At 44.7% G+C, this 17,671-nt stretch overlaps 2 protein-coding genes across 11 annotated transcripts in view; one reads left to right on the top strand and one right to left on the bottom strand.

The window, feature by feature from the left end:
- MYO9A (myosin IXA) overlaps positions 1–17,671 on the top strand; it is a 188,289-nt gene that overhangs the window by 83,061 nt on the left and 87,557 nt on the right. For all 10 annotated transcript variants that reach the window (XM_061349914.1, XM_061349919.1, XM_061349922.1 and 7 more), the window contains one exon: positions 5,832–5,921. In XM_061349914.1, coding sequence (XP_061205898.1) covers positions 5,832–5,921 — 90 coding nt within the window. The remainder of the gene's footprint in view (positions 1–5,831; positions 5,922–17,671) is intronic.
- Positions 4,272–17,671, bottom strand: part of TERB2 (telomere repeat binding bouquet formation protein 2) — a 179,362-nt gene continuing 165,962 nt past the window's right edge. The window contains exon 8 of the transcript XR_009724952.1: positions 4,272–4,282. The gene's annotated coding sequence lies outside the window, so the exon portion shown is untranslated. The remainder of the gene's footprint in view (positions 4,283–17,671) is intronic.

Below are 17,671 nucleotides of genomic sequence, written 5' to 3'. Positions count from 1 at the left end.
AGATCTGAAAGTGTTCCAGGCTTTGGGTCTTTGCCCTTTGCAAGCAAACTCTTCTGCAACATCTGCATGCTGTAAGGAACCGGGTTAGGTTTCTGTATCTGTACATCAGCTGTATCAATGCAGTGGTGACTTAGTGCCATAGTCTAGTACAGCACAGAGTATGGATACCATGCTCACTTGCAGGGTATGCAAATAATATATACAAATAATATTAATAAAATATATATATATTTAACTTCATCATTTTGAAAAAGCTCTGTAACCTGAAATACTTGAGCCAAGTAACAGATTTTTGTGCACCGTGGTAATTCCTTTGCAAGCGAAATTACTGTATACAGCCTAAAATAGTTGTGAATTGGATCAGGACAATGCAGATCTCAGGCATGATCTTGTGAAATCCATTGCTGGGCTGGGTAAGTGGTGTTGCTTGTCTTTAAAGCTGTATTTCTATGGTAATTCATCCATGGAATTGGAGACGTTGCCTGCCTCCAAGTGTAAACTTCCCAATAGACCCACTCCCCTATCAGCAGAAATAAAGTGAATTATCTAGTTCTCAGAAGAGGCTTCACTTCCTTTTCTGAAATGCTTGGTTTCTACTTCTTTTCAGACCTGAATAGATCTCATAATGCATATTCGAAAGGGAGGACTAAAGGATTCAAATATCAATGAAAGAGCATACATTGCACTACTTAACAACTCTCCAAATAAAGTGTAGTAAATTCTTCTCAATGAAATATTGTTTGAAACATTTGACACTTTGTATTTGGTCTCATTTGGGTAATTATTTTATTTCTTTTCGGGTTTTGTGGTCACTGAACAGTACACAGCTTTGCTTTTCCTGCCATTGTTGCTAAAAATATGGACTGGCTTGATAAAATTCTTAATCCCCTCTCTAGATCTTGGCATTACTCACTGAGACTGGAAAATCAGCTCGGAATAAAAGTAATATTCATTGACAAATAGTTTAACTTCTCTTCATACAGACACTAGGTGCTTGGCAGGACAGTTTTGAGCGTAGCAAAATGATGGAAGAAACCAGCTCTTCTGTGATCTGATACTTCATAGAATCAGAGACTGGTTTGGGTTGGAAGGTACCTTAAGGCTCATCCAGTTCCAACCCCCTGCCACGGGCAGGGACACCTCTCACTAGAGCAGCTTGCTCCAAGCCCCATCTAACCTGGCCTAGAACATGCAGCAGGACTGAACAACTATCCTTCCTCTATATAAAGAGGTTTGTGTCCCTATAAAATGAAGCCAAAACACAGGAGGAATGATAAGGAACCTGGGTGGAGATGCTGATCTGTGAGATGGGTTTGATTTTTTCTTAGATGCCAACAACCACATCCAATATGGTTTTGGTTTCTTAAAGCATTCAGAGCAGCATTTGTTGAAAAAGCAAGCTGCATTCGAAGCCTTTGGCCAGACTCTGAGATCCTGGTTTCATTTACAATGAGATGCTGATTCCATTTCTTCTTTTTTTTGTTCAAGAGCAGACATAGCGTGTGGATTCTGGGAGGCTTTTGGCAGGTTCTGCATGGCCTTTGTTTAAACTTTACTGAAATGCTGCAGCGTGATGTCAGGGATGCCTGATGGATTGAGCAGACATTGAGCCCTGTGCAAGTGCTGCAGAGATCCCAGCTCCTCTGCAGGAATCACAGGGGGTGATGTAAAACTGGTGACAACTTTTCTGCTTGCAGGGAGAAGGCTGGCAAGGCTCCTTTTTTGGCTTATTAGCAAAAGTGATTTATTAGGTATGATCTAGTGTCAGCTGATCTTAAGGAAAACTATTTTTGTATTCTGTTAGAGGAGCAGGAACATGTTAATTGTCTACATTTACTGATACCAAAAATTCTTTCCCTGGATGGAGCATCGAGTAAGGAAGGCAAGTTTTGTCTCTGTTCAATGGAGTCTCAATGCAAATCAACGTAAATATGAGTTATCAGGTATCCTAAATTAGTTATCCCAGACCTCTTTTTGCATTGATGATGTTGGCTTTAGGAGCTAATGTCTACCTCCAGGGGAGATCAATGTGCTCAAGTTCTTTTTCAACTGAAAGGCTATCTTCAGCTTCCCAGGGGGATCCTACAGACATTGTGCTCCTCGTGTGTCAAACATCTTGGAAAGTAATTGGGGAACAGAAGGGGGGTGAGGATTATGGGACAGCCAGTGCTTGCATCCAGCCTTCTGGATGTATGTTATGAATTAAGTCTTGGGGATCATAGGATCATGGAAGGCCTTGGGTTGGAAGAGACCTCCAAAGTTCATCTGGTTTACCCCCTGCTGCAATGAGCAGAGTTAACAGCAAAAGTTCAGGTTGGAGATAAGGCAGATGCTTTTCCCTGTGAGGGTGCTGAGGTGCTGGCACAGGGTGCCCAGAGAAGCTGTGGCTGCCCCATCCCTGGCAGTGCTCAAGGCCAGGTTGGACACAGGGGCTTGGAGCAAGCTGCTGTAGTGGAAGGTGTCCCTGCCCATGGCAGGTGGTTGGAACTGGATGATCTTAAGGTCCTTTCCAACCCGAACCATTCCATGATTCATCTGATGTAGAGCTCCAAGGCAGAACTCAAGCCAGATAACTTGCTGGTTGTTAGAATGCCTGAAGAAAAGGTTCAGATCATTTTCAAGAACTGATAGAAATCTGAATTAATTTTCCATATGAGGCATCTTTTGAACAAGCACTCACCACTCTAATCCCCTTCTCAAATATGGGCGAGAGTCAAAAAGTGACATTTTCTTGCTCTCAAGTTGGAAATGGTTCATTTTCCTTCAGCTGCTCTCACATAATAGCCCAGCATTATTGGAGAAGCAATCTCTGCCTTCCTTGGCTCCAGCCCAGTCCTTGCAGGAGCTTGGCTGGTTGCTCCCCGCCGCGCTCCACTGATGTTTATAGCTGTGGCAGCATTGCTGGTCATCCTTCACTGGGTTTTAGAGTTCTACTCATCCATTCCTCTCAGCTCTGGTTCCACTTGCATGTGGCAGTGAAGTCTTAAATCTGCATTTTGTCCCTGTAATCAAGATATAAACTCCTGCGGGCTGTGTAGTTTTTTTTGACGAAGGAGAGCAGGACTTGCCCTTTAGCACCAGAAAGCAAAAAGCCATGAAATATAACTTTGAATTGTAACTCCCAGGGCAAAAAAAGAAAGAAATATGTTTCTAATAGGTTTTTTGTCTCTATTTAATGTATCCTGCTTACTGGAGGAGGAAGAAAAGGATGTACGTGATTGGGGAAACTACAAGTATTTCCATGCACCAGGTGTCCTTAGTCATCAGCAAGCCCCAAGTTTCTCTTTAGAAAGCTCCTATGGCTCCTTGTTGCCATCAGGAGTCAGGTACCTTCAAGCTGTGACCTTAAATGAAAATTAAGATAATTTGGCTGTACCCGTGGTGCTGGCTTTCAGAGGCGATGAAGCAGTTGAGATCAAGCTCCACTGGGTGGTAATTGCAGAGAGCCAGGGAGATGCAGGGATTACATTCCCATCATTGCCAAGTGTGGGGTTTTAAGCGAAGATGATTCGATCCCTCTAGCTCAGCTCACAGCAGGTCTGGAGATGAAGGATGCGCATCTGCAGGTCTCCATCAAGAAAACATCAGCATCCATCAAGAGAGCAGAGAGAAGGCAACCAGAGTGAACGTTAGATGGGGTTGGTGAGGAACAGTGCAAGTACTTGTTTAAACCATTTAGAATCCCCGTGTTTGCTGACAAATTTGGGACTTGGAAGCATTTAGGTTGTTTAGGAATATTACATTGGCCTGTTTTGATTAGTAACCATCTGATGCCCTCTGCCTGTTGCCTTTGATAAATAAACCACCAGCATGCTGAAGTGGGATAGCAATGGTGTAAAATCCACTTTTGTTGCAAGCTGTCAGCTGAGGGAGGGCAGCCAGCGGTGCTGCGGAAGTGTCCTCATGCTGTCTGCAGAGCTGACATGAAAAAAGCACCATTCTGCTGAACAGAGAGGAATAGAAACCGAATGTGAAAACTCACTGTGGATTTCCAGATCATAGACTCACAGAATCAACCAGGTTGGAAAAGCCCTTTAAGCTCACCCAGTCCAACCATTCCCCAGCACTGCGAAGGCCACCACTAACCCATGGCACTGAGGCCTCGTCTCCACGCTGTGTGAACACTCACAGGGACGGTGACTGCAGCCCTGCCCTGGGCAGCCTGTTCCAATGCCTGAGCACCTCTGGGGCAGGAATTGTTCCTCAGCTCCATCTAAACCTGCCCTGGTGCAGCTTGAGGCCGGTTCCTCTTGTCCCATCCCTTGTTCCTTGGGAGAACAGACTGATCCCACCTGACTACAACCTCCTGTCAGATGAACCAAATTGTTTCTTTTCACTTGATTTTGAAAGGTAAAATCAGATCATAGGAACCGGGGGGCCTGAGGACAAGTGAAATGAACCACAAGGTGTTGATGTTCTGTTTCCAGTGACACAGACCTTGCTGGTAGGTGACTTCATGTTTTCTGCTTTCCTCACCACAGCAACAAGTTCTTGTTAGTGGGTGCTGCAAGAACAGTCTGTTATATAAAAATGCACTGGAGTTTATCAGGGAAATACCCTGGTAGAAAGTTAAGTTTTGTACAGAACAGCATCGTTACTGCAATGGTTTGTGGGGTTTAAGTTCCACTGGCTCGTTTGAGTTGCTCTTTGTACTAACTACTGGATTAAAGCAAGTACATAAACCACTAAGCTTCCTGTCACCCGTGTCAAATCATAAATGTGATAAAAATACAGCCTTAGATGACTTCAGAAATGTGGATTTGGTGCTTCTAGTCTTCATCAGAACAGATCTGGTCTCTGCACTGAATCCTTCAGTTACAGTAAGCAGCTTGTATCAACTTCAGTGCAGCTCCTCAAGCAGCAGCATCACCGCATCAGTCCAGAGCTACCAGCTCCAGGCTCAAATGATTTCACCCAGACTAATGTCTTTTTTGACATTGAAACTTAGCAAAGAGCAGTCAACGCCTCAGAGTATTCAGGTCTAACTTATGTAGAAGTGTATCACCATTTATGCTGGTAGAGAGGGCACGCTTCTGAGTTTCTCCACAGGATAGCAGAATAAGAAGGGCTTGAAACTGGTTGGAAAAGGGGCTTTCTCCCAACAATTGATGGTGGGTGCCCTTTAATTTTTCAGCACCATTTATCTATTTGTCGAAGTGTCTGTGTCTACAGGACTGTGGTTTCTTCTCTGTAAACTGGTTGCTGTTATGGCTGATTAGAGATTGTCATTGTCACCTTGCTGGGAACTGGCGTTTTAAGGGAGTAAATATCAGGTGCAAATAGCAGAGTAAATATCAAGTGCTTTTCTAAAGGTTTCTTCCTCCTCCTAACTCCTCCCCACCCTGAAAACCACCAAAAAAACCCTCCACAGAAGGCTTGGATATATTGAAACGTCCAAATCTCAAACTGATGACACCATTTTGCTTATTTGTAGAGTGATTTGTATGTTGTTGTCTTGCCAGCGCTAGGAAGTTGACTGACTTTGCCAACAAACAGTGTGGGAGGGAGGAGCTGCTCTGGGAGCAAAGGAAACCATTGGGAAATTGCTAGAAATGGGATGACTGAATGCAGAAAATCAGGTTCCCTTGAATGCCCTGGTGTCTGATTTCTGCGGCTGGGTTTATGTGCTGAGTTGGCTCCTCCCCATGGCTAGTTTATTCTTATGCCTTCAACATTAACTATGCAAGGGCTGGCAAAGTGGCTTAAATGATTTATAAAATTTGATTAAGAAGTTTTAAATTTATGAATGTAGAGATTTTAATTTTATTTTTAATAGGATTCTTTTTGAAATACTCTCAGAATAATCATTAACATCAAGGTTTTTGTTTTAGGTGAAAGAAGAGATGCTGTTTGAGGCCCTGGTTACCAGAAAGACAGTGACAGTAGGAGAGAAGCTGATCTTACCCTACAAACTAGCAGAGGTCTGTACATGATGCTTATTGTTAAAAGGGCAACTCTTGGGATGGTTTTCAGTGCTTTGTGATGTACACTCTTTCCAGTTTTCTTTATTTATGTAAAACTACTGCAGGAGAAGCTTGTGTGTATGAATCTGCAAACGCATTGACTTTACCTTCTACACTGTTCCTGGAAAGCAGGATTGCACATGGCTCTGTGCTGGTCTTTAGCTTTTTGAATGGTTTACACTGGTGTAAGGGCTCTTCAGAGCAGATCATGTGCTGCTGAGCGTACATGACACAAGGAGCATTGTTCATAGTTCCTTAAATCATGGCTCTGCTTCATCCTACAGCAGAGCGGTGACCAGGAACATCCAGGAAATTTGGGGAGAGGTCCTAAGTGCCAACACTGCTCATGGATCTTGTGAGGAAGGAGCTGGAGATCATCTGTAGGAGATTCCCATTACCTTTCCTTCAGCGCCCTCACAACCTGGGTCCTCGCGTGATGCTTTGAAGTACCCACAACTCCATCAGCAGCTCTCAAACTTAGTATAGTCTGTGCCACTGCCAACCATGGGGTTGGCACTGCATTGAATGTTTCACTTCTCTGTTACGGTGTTTCTCAGGATTACAGTGGCAGCAAACACGGGGGGATTGTGGTTTTTTTGGTTTGGTTTGTTTTTTTTTTTAAGTATGTGTTTTCCAGGAATTCTGAATTATATTCTGTGGCTGATAAACAGCAACACCTCTGGGGTTAAACTGAAACAGGGGAAGGTCTGGTTAGAGAAGTTCTTCCCTGTGAGTGTGCTGAGGCGCTGGCACAGGGTGCCCAGAGAAGCTGTGGCTGCCCCATCCCTGGCAGTGTTCAAGGCCAGGTTGAACACAGGGGCTTGGAGCAAGCTGCTCCAGTGGAAGGGGTCCCTGCCTATGGCAGGGGTTGGACCTGGGTGAGCTTTGAGGCCCCTTCAACCCAAACCAGTCTGGGGTTCTATGATTCTTATTATAGTCTCCAGATCATATAAGCTCTGTTCTGCTGCAATACTTGTTTTGTCTGTTTCTGCACTGAGTGCTCTTGTAGCATCCCTTCCCCCTTCAGTGTGTGTGGCATCACACCATGCTCTGTCCCTCGGTTCCCCCTTCTTGCCATATGGTTGTATGAGAACTCACAACATCTTGAGCAGCATCTCTGAGAACAGTCTGTTGTGTCACAAGTAAGCAAGCACATGATGTGTTGTCGTAGGGGTCAGCTGTAGATATTCCGATTCCTTTTTACTAGTGGGAAAAATAAAATCTGCTCTCCCCCTTGGAGATGGTGTTTAGCCTCAGTAACTGCTACTGAGCTTTCATCTTAACAGTTACACATTGCCTTTGTGCAAGGCTTGAATCTCCGCTAACAAAGGGCACACAAACGCTCTTACTGTATCTTCATGATGGATGCTGTATTTGTACTTTTTTACTTCTTTTCCTGCATCTTGGGCACAGACTTAAGAAGTTCTAGAAATGTTGAGACTATATCACTTATCAGATGTAACTAGAACCACCCTTCTGCTGGAGGTTACTTCCCATGGTGAGCCAATGGGCAGCAGTGTGCCTTCGACCACCTCGCTGCAAAGCTTGGCAGGTTGGATTAAACTTCTTCCAGTATTTTAATCTGAGCCAGCAGATTTTGTATTGAAACAGCTTGAAATAGTCTCCTTCTTGAATAGTGCTCCTTTTGTTGACCTCAAAGAGCCCTTTTTGCTACCTAAAACAGTTGAGCTTGAATTTCTTAAGTGCTTTCCAAAATGTTCCTTGTGATTTCTCTGCTCATGGATCTCATGTATTCACTTCCAGAGGTTTGTCACCAATATCTAGTAGAAGAAATGAAAGATAGGGGTGTGGGGTAAAACAAAGGAGCACAAGGCTCGGGGTGGGAAAGGTTGGTGTAATCTCCATGATGAAATCATTGTAAAGTGTAAAGTCAAGTGTAAAGTAAGGAAAGATGGGCACCACCCATGCTTTTTACTCAGTCTTTACAACATCTGTATCCTGACCACCAGATTTTATCTGACAGTCACCTCTCTCTGGTAGAAGGTTCACTCCTGGCTTGCTCATGCTTGACATACTAGAGCAGAATTTGAGATGCTCAAACTAGAGGCCTTCTCCTGGTCTTCCTCTGCCTCAGGGAGTAGGAAAAGTGACTTCGATTCAGATCATTTAAATCAGGAAGGAAGAGTAGGATCCATGCGACACTTTGGGGCTCTACAAAGAGCACTGATGTCTGATCATCCCACTCATGACTAATTGGACTGTTGGTGCTGTTGAGAACCAATGGGCTTGTTATTCTTGTGGGTTGTACAAAAGAGCATTACAGTTGGCTCCAGTGGGTGGAATGATTGAGGTTTGGAGGGTTTTCAGACACGACCATCCCAGCAGGGCTCCTCTAAGCTGCCTTTCCTGATAAAGCAATGATGTATGTAGCAGCTACTTTATTTTCCAGGTGCTAAAATACTTGGTGGGTTTTGCATAGCTTGTCAATACACTGAGTTTCAGGGGAATTTGTCTGGAAACGACTCTGCTGCAGTGGCCCTCAAAACAGGGTTGTAAAAATGTCCTTTTGGCACATGCTTGCTTTTTTGCACCATCAATAAGAGCAGCTTAGAGCTACCAAGTGCCTTCCAGGGCTTTGAACACTTCTATAAAGGCAGTCATTAAAGGAAGAGCAAAAACTCAGCCAAAGAAGGAATTCTAAGAAATTTTATTTGGTTCTGAAATCTGTTGTACAAACTGTGGGTGGAAATAGTAGATTACGGGCTCTGTGGGTGTGAGTAGCACTGGGCTTCTGCCACCACCATCACTGATGATGATTATCAGATTGCTGAGCACAGGAGGAGTTTGTTGCTGAGGAGATCGTGTGTCTCCTGATGGAGCCATTGCCTGTGTAGATGAGGCACTTGCAGACCTGCGTTTCTTGGTTGTCTTCTTTCTGGATTTTGGGTTATTAGCAAAGAGATGGAGTTTTAATCTGAAATGAACGTTCTGAAATAAACATGGGTTCTTATGTTTGGGATAGGTCCTTGAGCTTTGGTGAGGTTCCTACACACATCTACTCCGTACTAAAGAGATCACATCACATTCAGTGCGGGTGGTTGGACTTCCCTGTAGGGGTTTAAGTGGTATTTCACCTGTGCTCTGCACAGGCACTGGCATTTGCTGATCCCTTTCAAAAGATGCGGAATATATGTGGATGCCAACTTGATGTAGAAATGCTTTCCATGGAATGGCTAATGCTAGCGTGATCATTCTGTGATCACAGCCTGGCTCCTGTGAGATCTGTAACCTCAGTCCTGCCGTGACAACCGTCACCCTCCTTTAATAGTCTTGAATGGACAGAGGAGGTGCAGTAATCATAGAATCATAGAACAGTCATTTCCTTCAGAGGTTTGAAGGCATCAGAGGTTTGGAGGCATCAGAGCTGAGATTGAACTTTATTATACCAAGTCAAGCCTTTTCTCTTCCATTTTCCCAAGCTGTAGCCCCATAAGCATATGGAGAGGATGCTATTGTGGGATTTGCAGTGATGCCACATTCCTCTGGGTCAGCAGGCTTGCTTGCTGCACTGTCATTGTGTGCTGAGTAGAAACACTGTCCTGGGGTTTGAGGCTTTTAGTACCAGAGGTTTGAGCACTTGGCAGCTCCTCATTTGAAACACCTCACACTAGACCATGTCCCTGCCCGTGGCAGGGGTTGGAACTGGGTGAGCTTTAAGGTCCCTTCCACCCAAACCAGTCTATAATCAACTAAGGGGAGACAGTCAAAGCGAGACCCAGCTTTGAAGGAAAAAATCAGCACTGCTTTGTAGCTGCAACCTCCCATTGCTGTGGTGCTGGTGGCAAAGGTGGGCTTCCTTGCAGCCCCTGTGCATCTGCAGCTCTGTGGAGAGCCTGGCCCTTCTGCATCCCAGAGCTTGTCAAGCAAGGACGCCACATCATGAATAATGCTTATATTTACCTCTGGCAGCTGCCTCTTATCTTGGGAGCCATGCTGGCTTGTCTGACTGAGCTGCCTCCTGGAACCATTCATTTTTCCTTTTATAGTAGCTGGATGGTATTTTAATGCAGTGTTTGAAACAACTGCATCCTTTGGTCTTGTGCTAAGGTTTAGAAGCTGTAGATAGACTTAGAAAAAACACTGTATGGACAGGAAAGGCTGCAGTTGTATTCAGAGGTCTTGCTTTGTTGTCCAAACCAGCTGCCAATGTCTTTCTCAGGCGTGAGATGGTGGATTAATGGAGCTGGCAGCAGTTAATGGATTTTGAGAGAAATCACAGTGTATCCGTGCAGGGCGAGGGCAGCATTCAGTGATGGGGAGCTGGCCAAGTCCACTTCATCTAGCAAGTAAAAATACAGTGGAAGGAGCCTTTGAAAAGAGAGGGTTTGACAGTGGGAGCAGGAGAGCCATCAGGGGTGTCTGCGGGTTTTGAGTATTTGGATTCAGCTCTGTCTTGAACATTGGGCATCTCTGCAGCTACGCTATTCTTCTTAATAAGGTAAAATATAGCAGGGAAATAGGGGAGAATGGGATTTTAACAGTAGCAGAAGAATAATGCACTCTGAGGGTTGCTGTTCTTCCCCAAGAGCCCCTCAGCTCCAGCCTCTGAGCGCTTTTGTTATATATCATTGTGTGCTTTCCTGCAGTCCTCCTGAGGGGGGGAAGTTTCATAAGCCACAATTGAGGTATTTAAAAGGAAAAACCCCAGACACAGTAAATACTAAACAGCTTGCCTGGTGTTTGGTAGGAGCAGAGCACTTGAATCAAAGCTTTGTGGAGAACGTGGGGACTGGTAAAAATCTTTCTCTTCAATCCTGCTTGTGATCTAAGCATCAGCTTAAACTTAATCTGTGCAAGGAACTGCCCTTCTGGGCCATGGCTGTCTTCCTTCTATCTGAATAATTCCAAGAATTTGGGATTTTTCCATCTCCTTTTACAGCCAGGCTCCATTAGTTTATGCCTTGACGAATACACATAGATACTTGTCTCAGATCCATTCAGCATCTTGACCCCCACTTTCCAGTCCCCGATTTCACTGTGCTGGAGACAAGCCCCATATCTGAGCTCCTCAACCATCCCCACCTTGTTCCCACCCCTTTGTTCTGCTTATCAGGCTGATGTCTGTCACCTGCTTTGGTTTTCACCAGTCTGCATTTGTTCTGTTCATCAACTGAGGAAAAACTGGTTATCAAAGGGAATACATCTTTTAGCAAATCCTCTTTTACACACATCCAGAAACCAGATTTTTCCATGGTGCTTTCAGTTCAGTTCTGTTGGTGTTTATGAAGTGAATGACTTTGCAAAAAGACTGTGTTTTACTTGATCTTTGTAATTCTCAGCCATTTGTGACCACGGATGTTTCATCCCTAAGGATTAGTTAATGAATTAATTCACACTTTCAGAAGAAGTCTGATGTGAAATTGTCCAACAGAAGGGAAATAAAAGATGTGAGATAACTTCTTGGGCAACGAGTGAGCTGATTCTTCCCTTCCTTTAATTTTGGAAAGCTCTTAGGAGCTGGTTGTTTGATGGGATGAGTGTCACCATAAATATGTCTTGTATTTAACTGCTGTGTATTCAGAATTGAAAGTGGAAAATGGCTACCTAAAAAAGCCAGAGGAACAGAAAGGACCTGCATTGTACACCCAGGGAGGTCCTGGCAAGCAGATGTGGAGCACAAAACAAGCATGCTTTTTCCTGCCCCTGTGGCACTCTTCTATATTGCAACAGCAAGATCTAGGCTGCAAACACAGAATCCCAGACTGGTTTGGGTTGGAAGGGACCTTAAAGCTCACCCAGTCCCAACCCCTGCCACAGGCAGGGACACCTTCCACTGGAGCAGCTTGCTCCAAGCCCCTGTGTCCAACCTGGCCTTGAGCACTGCCAGGGATGGGGCAGCCACAGCTTCTCTGGGCACCCTGTGCCAGCGCCTCAGCACCCTCACAGGGAAGAGCTTCTGCCTAAGAGCTCAGCTCAGTCTCCCCTCAGGCAGGTTCAAGCCATTCCCCTTGGCCTGTCCCTACAGGCCCTTGTCCCAAGCCCCTCTCCAGGTTTCCTGCAGCCCCTTTAGGCACTGGAGCTGCTCTAAGGTCTCCCCTTCAGGAGCCTTCTCTTCTCCAGGCTGCCCCAGCCCAGCTCTCTCAGCCTGGCTCCAGAGCAGAGCTGCTCCAGCCCTTGCAGCATCTCCGTGGCCTCCTCTGGCCTCGCTCCAACAGCTTAACCCTCTGTTGTTGTTGCCCCAGAGCTGGACACAGGACTGATCTTCTTTACCTGGGATCAGTTTCTTGCTGATGAATACAAGACACTTGGCATGTTCATTAATAACCATCACAAGATGGTTATTTTGGATGGTAAACTGCACTGTGTTTCAGGCTAAAGCTTGGGGGAGAACACTGAATTTTCAGCATGATAACAGTTAACTGGCAGAGACATAAGATGGAGGAGCAGACTTTAATGAGGGGAAAAAGGTATTTCATTACGGCAAAGAGCTGAGCGATGTTTCATTAGCTCATGTACTAGTAGTGGGACTCTCTGATGCCTTTTTCAGAGCATCATAAAGAGAAAAGGAATGGAGTCTCAGGGCCAAATGGCATAACATTACCTAAGACATTAAAAAAAAGCCAACAAAGGAAAAGATCAGATTAATCATGAGCAGTTAACAGCCTGAAACGTTAGAGAAGAAAAAGTGAGGAGGAGACAAAGTAATTAAAAGTGTGAAGAAGGTGGAATGAAAATTCTCAGTCCTCAAGTATGAGGACAGGGGCACTCAATGGAACAGAAAGTAGGAAACCTGCTGGAAGCACCTACTTATGCCAAACCCCATTAGCTAGGAGACTCACTGTCACCACAGGTTATTAGCATCAGGAGCTTAGCAGGGTTCCTTTGAAGACCTGGGACGTTGATGACTGTATTCAGAATTAGCAGAGAAATCTTCCTAAAATAACACTGAACCCCCACAAAGCTTTGAAGAGCCAAGTGAGTGTCTCTGCGTCAGGACAGGAGGGCAGCCTTTCCATGTACAACCTCAAAAGCAACCTTTTCATGGGATGAGGGTTCTCATTTTCCCCTTCAAAATGCAAGCGCCAGCTGTGCTTAGTGACAAAGTATGAATGAGATGGGACTAGTGGGTTTTTGGACTGGTGTCCTGCGTATATTTCCTCATGGGATGCAGCATCCTTCCTTTATTAGGAAGATCAAGTCCGTCAGTGTTGGGTCTGGTGTCCAAAAGCTGTTACGATCACTCTTTTGCTCTGTGCCACCATGGAAATGCCTGTGCGTTAGCTGAGTTCATGCTGTTTATTTGGCACAAATGTCAGGGGGAAAAAAGGGAGACATTTAGATTTCAGGGTTTCTGAAGGACTTTAAGAAGGGAGACGCTGGCTTTCCATGGACTGCTCTGCCTGTAGCGAACCTCCCTGCTCCAGCTGCCCTTCCTGTCATTGCATCCATTCTTGACTCTTTAATGGCTTCTTTTCATTACATCTGATTACTGACAAGATGCTTTCATTTCATGGAGTCCCTTTTGTTACTTAAATTGAGGCTAAATTGATGTGAGAAACTTTGTGAGACTGGAAACCATTCCTGGGTCAGCGAGTCAGCTGTACCCACACAGGAATTTGGGTACAGTTCATTGGAATACGGGATTTTTCGATGTAATTCCAATCTGAATACATTTAGATTGCTTTCTTGTTGGCCTAAAGCAGTTCATCAATGCTTGTCAGAGGTGGAGGTGTAGCAGCTCCGTGGCTGCACAGGGTCTGTTGCACAGACTTTGCCTCTACAGCCGAAGCAGTCGAAGTGGAACGAGAAATAATTTCTCTCTGTGGAAGCTTGCCAAAAGCCAGGAAGCCTGAGGCGAAGATGATGATACACTGGTGGAACAAGTGTTTCTGCAACAGTGTCTTCTGCTTGGAAAGGGTCAACAGAAAGGCAGGATTTGGCTTATAAAAGCTCAAGTGCTATTTTTGGCGATGCGTTGGACTTCGTGGTGGGAATGCTGGTACATTGCGGCTGTAAAGTGGTGAGCAACTTTCCCTAAATGTAGCCTACAAGTTCCTCCTCAGGTCAGGTCACACATTTACTTCTTGTGCCACCACGTAACCTATTAATTTATGTACCAGTTTCAGTCTGAAAACACAGACTGAGTGGGATCTCTGTTCATTTTCTCCACAGAATAGACTCCGGATGAATAGATGGGGAGAAAAATCCTTTTTAGTTTGAAATAACTGTTTGAAACCTTTCCCGTCAGTGGACCCTTCAAATCTGGCTGCCCTGTGACTCTGTTCTTCTGCAGCTCTTTATGGTGGCCTGCTCGTTGGTCTGTGTGAGCATCTTTTAGTAGAGGTCCTCCATGAAGCTCTTCTCTCATCCTTTCGTCCATGGGAAGAAACAAGAACCACAGAACCACAGACTCGTTTTCTGGAGGAATGCTGTTTCAGGAGGAGACAGTGGGGTTTTTCATTTCTTTTCTCGTTTGATTTGTTACAGATGACATTTTCTGGCCACGCTGGCCAAAGCAGAAGGCTTTGACTGAAATCTTTTAGGAAGATGATGCTGTAACCGCATGACTCCACAGAACTTTGAGAAAATCCCTAAGAAGATGTTCGTTGGTTTAGTTTGGCTTTGACTGTAACATGGGTGCTCTTAGAAAGGCACAACCACAGCATATTACAGATATGCAGCTACAATATGACAGTATTATAGACAGGGACTTGCAAAACATCTCTAAAGGTATGAAGACAAGCTGAGAAAATTGGGGCTGTTCAGCCTGGAGAAGTTGTGTGGAGACCTCAGAGCAGCTTCCAGTGTCTGAAGGGGGCTACAAAGGTGCTGGAGAGGGACTCTTCATCAGGGACTGTAGCGATAGAGCAAGGGGTGATGGGTTCAAACTGGAACAGGGGAAGTTCAGGTTGGAGGTAAAGCAGAAGCTCTTCCCCATGAGGGTGCTGAGGCGCTGGCACAGGGTGCCCAGCGAAGCTGTGGCTGCCCCATCCCTGGCAGTGTTCAAGGCCGGGTTGGAGAAGGCTTGGAGGAGCCTGGTCTAGTGAAAGGTGTCCCTGCAGGGGTTTCAACTGGATGTTCTTAAGGTCCCTTCCAACCCAAACCAGTCTGGGATTCTATGATTCTACAAAGAGTGGGAAGTCTCTAATCTGTGATGGGGATGATGGGTCTTCCATCTGTCCTCTTCCAAGTCCTGCCTACCACCACCTGAGATACAATAGGTGGGTCCTTCACACCCACAGAAGATGTTCTCATTTCAGATTCTCCACTGTTCCCCCATTTACACCCATCTAACAGCAGGAAGATGAGTAAGGAGGGGGCAGGTTGCAGGAACATACTGACACTTCCTGTGTTACTACTCGGGAGTCGTGTTAGCACAGGAACAGCAGGAGCCATTTCAGTGGGTACACGTGTGAGATAGGGAGTGGTGTAATGATGAACACATTAATTTATGAGGAAGGATGCAACATTAAAATGTTTTTAATGATATTTTTAAAAAGAATTAATAAAGGATTATCTGTGTCCTAGAGCAGCAGGCAGGCTGGTAGCTCTGATGGACTTTCTTGTCAACCTGATGATACATGGATGCAGGAGGATTGTCTCAGTGGACAACCCCATTGATTTGACTTCCCCCATCATGGTTGGGATATTTGTGAAGAGTGTTGGTATAGTTTATTACCCCCTAAAAAAAACTGGGTAATATGGGCTGGCAGGGTGGAGGTGGACTTCTATCCAAGGAAGGTAATTGTGAAGGTGCTGGAAATTGGTCCAAGGAAGGTGGTCGTGGAGGGCACAGGTAAACTGGTACAAGAGGAGGGAGAGCACAAGAAGACTAAAGAAAAAAAACATGTTTGATATGTAAAGTTGGAAACTAAAATCTGAAAATCTGAGAACTTTGTAACTGATTTAGTGAGAAAAATCCTCAGTGTCTTCTTGTTCCAGTATCGGAGAACGATTCCGTATTGTATTGTAATGTCATCCCAGTCTGTTTTTCATTGTAAAATCCACCCGTAAGTTCTGGAAAGCATCACTGACACTTGCATCTCTTGGATAGAATCCACTGGCTGGACACCCCTGCCTCCCAGCTCCAGGGTGAGAGAGGAAGGTTTCTGTCAGGATGCAGCAGGCAGCTGGGAAGCAGGAGCCAACCAGTGTGGTGGTGCAAGGCTTAGGGGCTTGTTCACTGGGGTTTTCAGTGTATAGTTTGCAGGTACATTTATAGAAGTAAAACATAAAAATCGGCCTTTTCAGGAAATTTATAGTGTTTTGAAATGAACTTTTTTAATTAATTTTCCTTTTTTTTTAATTAATTAGACTCTTGCATTTTCCACTCTTCCTTCAATGATGCTCTAAAGGACATTTTTCCTCCTCCTAAGTCAAACATAAACTTCATTAAAAAACCCTTTTTCAGGCTGGAGTCAGCATGATGCATTAACAACTTGAGTTCCCTTAGGAAAAGCAATCAGAGAATGACAGGATTTTAATAGGATGCTAAGATAAAATACGAGTATGGAAAATTACATCATACTTACCCAGCCCGAGTATGATATAATACTCCGTGATGCCAAGATAGGGATTAAGCTAGAGACTGATATCCTGCAAGAGTACTTTCCTCTGGGTGTTAAGCCTCTGTCTAAGAAAAAGAAAGCTAAGCCTGCCCATCACAGCCTATGGCCTGTGACCCAGAGGAGAACCATGAAAGCTGCTTAATACATCTCCCACCGCAGGACACGGCTGTGAATGTAAACCAGGCACAATACATTCACTCATAGATAGGAAGTGAGCACAAGAGCAGGAAACCGTAACTCCCCATGTGCACACGTGTGACTTGGGACCCACTGAGAAGAATGAACCTGATGGGAGATAAGAGCAAGACACTAAAATCCACGTCTGAACAAAAAAAGGGATTTAGACCTCACCTAATTCCAGCAACTTGGAGTTTCCATCTGTTTGTTTTCAAACCCAACAGTATTCTCCCCACTTCCGTGTGAGCCATAGAGAGGATGCAATGCCGGCAGGTTGTGCATGTGGTGCTACTAAACTTCATCACCGTCCTCCTCGTCCTCTGCTTCGTCCCTAATTTAGCTCTGCTTCACAGCTACATGTCGCTCCCTTCCTTAGGTGCTGCTCCATCGCAGAACAGGAGTGACAGACTCCACAAGCCATCCTGCAGCAGTTGTTCTCTGTCCCTACAGCTACAAACCCAAGCTGAAGCCCTTTTACATATGCTTTCATTTCAGCCCTCATGGAGTAGTAAGGGTGTCAGAGATTAAAACTAGATTTTGTTAGTGTTTTAGTACATGTGGTAGCTACTTCTCCAACACCAGCACTCTCATTAGTAGCTGGCATTCCTAAACCAGACTCAAATAAAACGGGGTTTTTGAGTCTGTTTAATCCTGTAATTCATGAGACTGTCATCCCCCAGATGCCCACATGTGCTGTTTTCAATTGACTACATGTCCAAGACTTACTGAGAATGGGGGACCTGCTTCTGGTTTTGTTCATTAGACCCTTTATGAGATATAAATCAAGTGTATTAGGAGAGCTTAAATTGCTCTCGGTTTTGCTTGTTCTAGCAATAGATAAATCCTATCCCTAGGAGTGGTATAGCCCTTCCCAATGCCTCAGCATTGCTAATAGGTATATTTTTTAATAAAAAGGAGATAAATGTGGATTTTTTTCAGAATAGAAACGGATTTATTTCATCATTTACTCCTGCATGCAGTGTGATTGTGTTAAATGGATAC

This window comes from Neopsephotus bourkii, unplaced genomic scaffold (assembly GCF_033783945.1).
Source record: "Neopsephotus bourkii isolate Nb327-2 ecotype Australia unplaced genomic scaffold, CSIRO-AGI_Nbou_v1 NB_463, whole genome shotgun sequence".
Lineage (NCBI taxonomy): Eukaryota > Metazoa > Chordata > Aves > Psittaciformes > Psittacidae > Neopsephotus > Neopsephotus bourkii.
The sequence above is the reverse complement of the archived record's forward strand: the minus strand, read 5'-3'. Positions and strand labels throughout refer to the sequence as shown.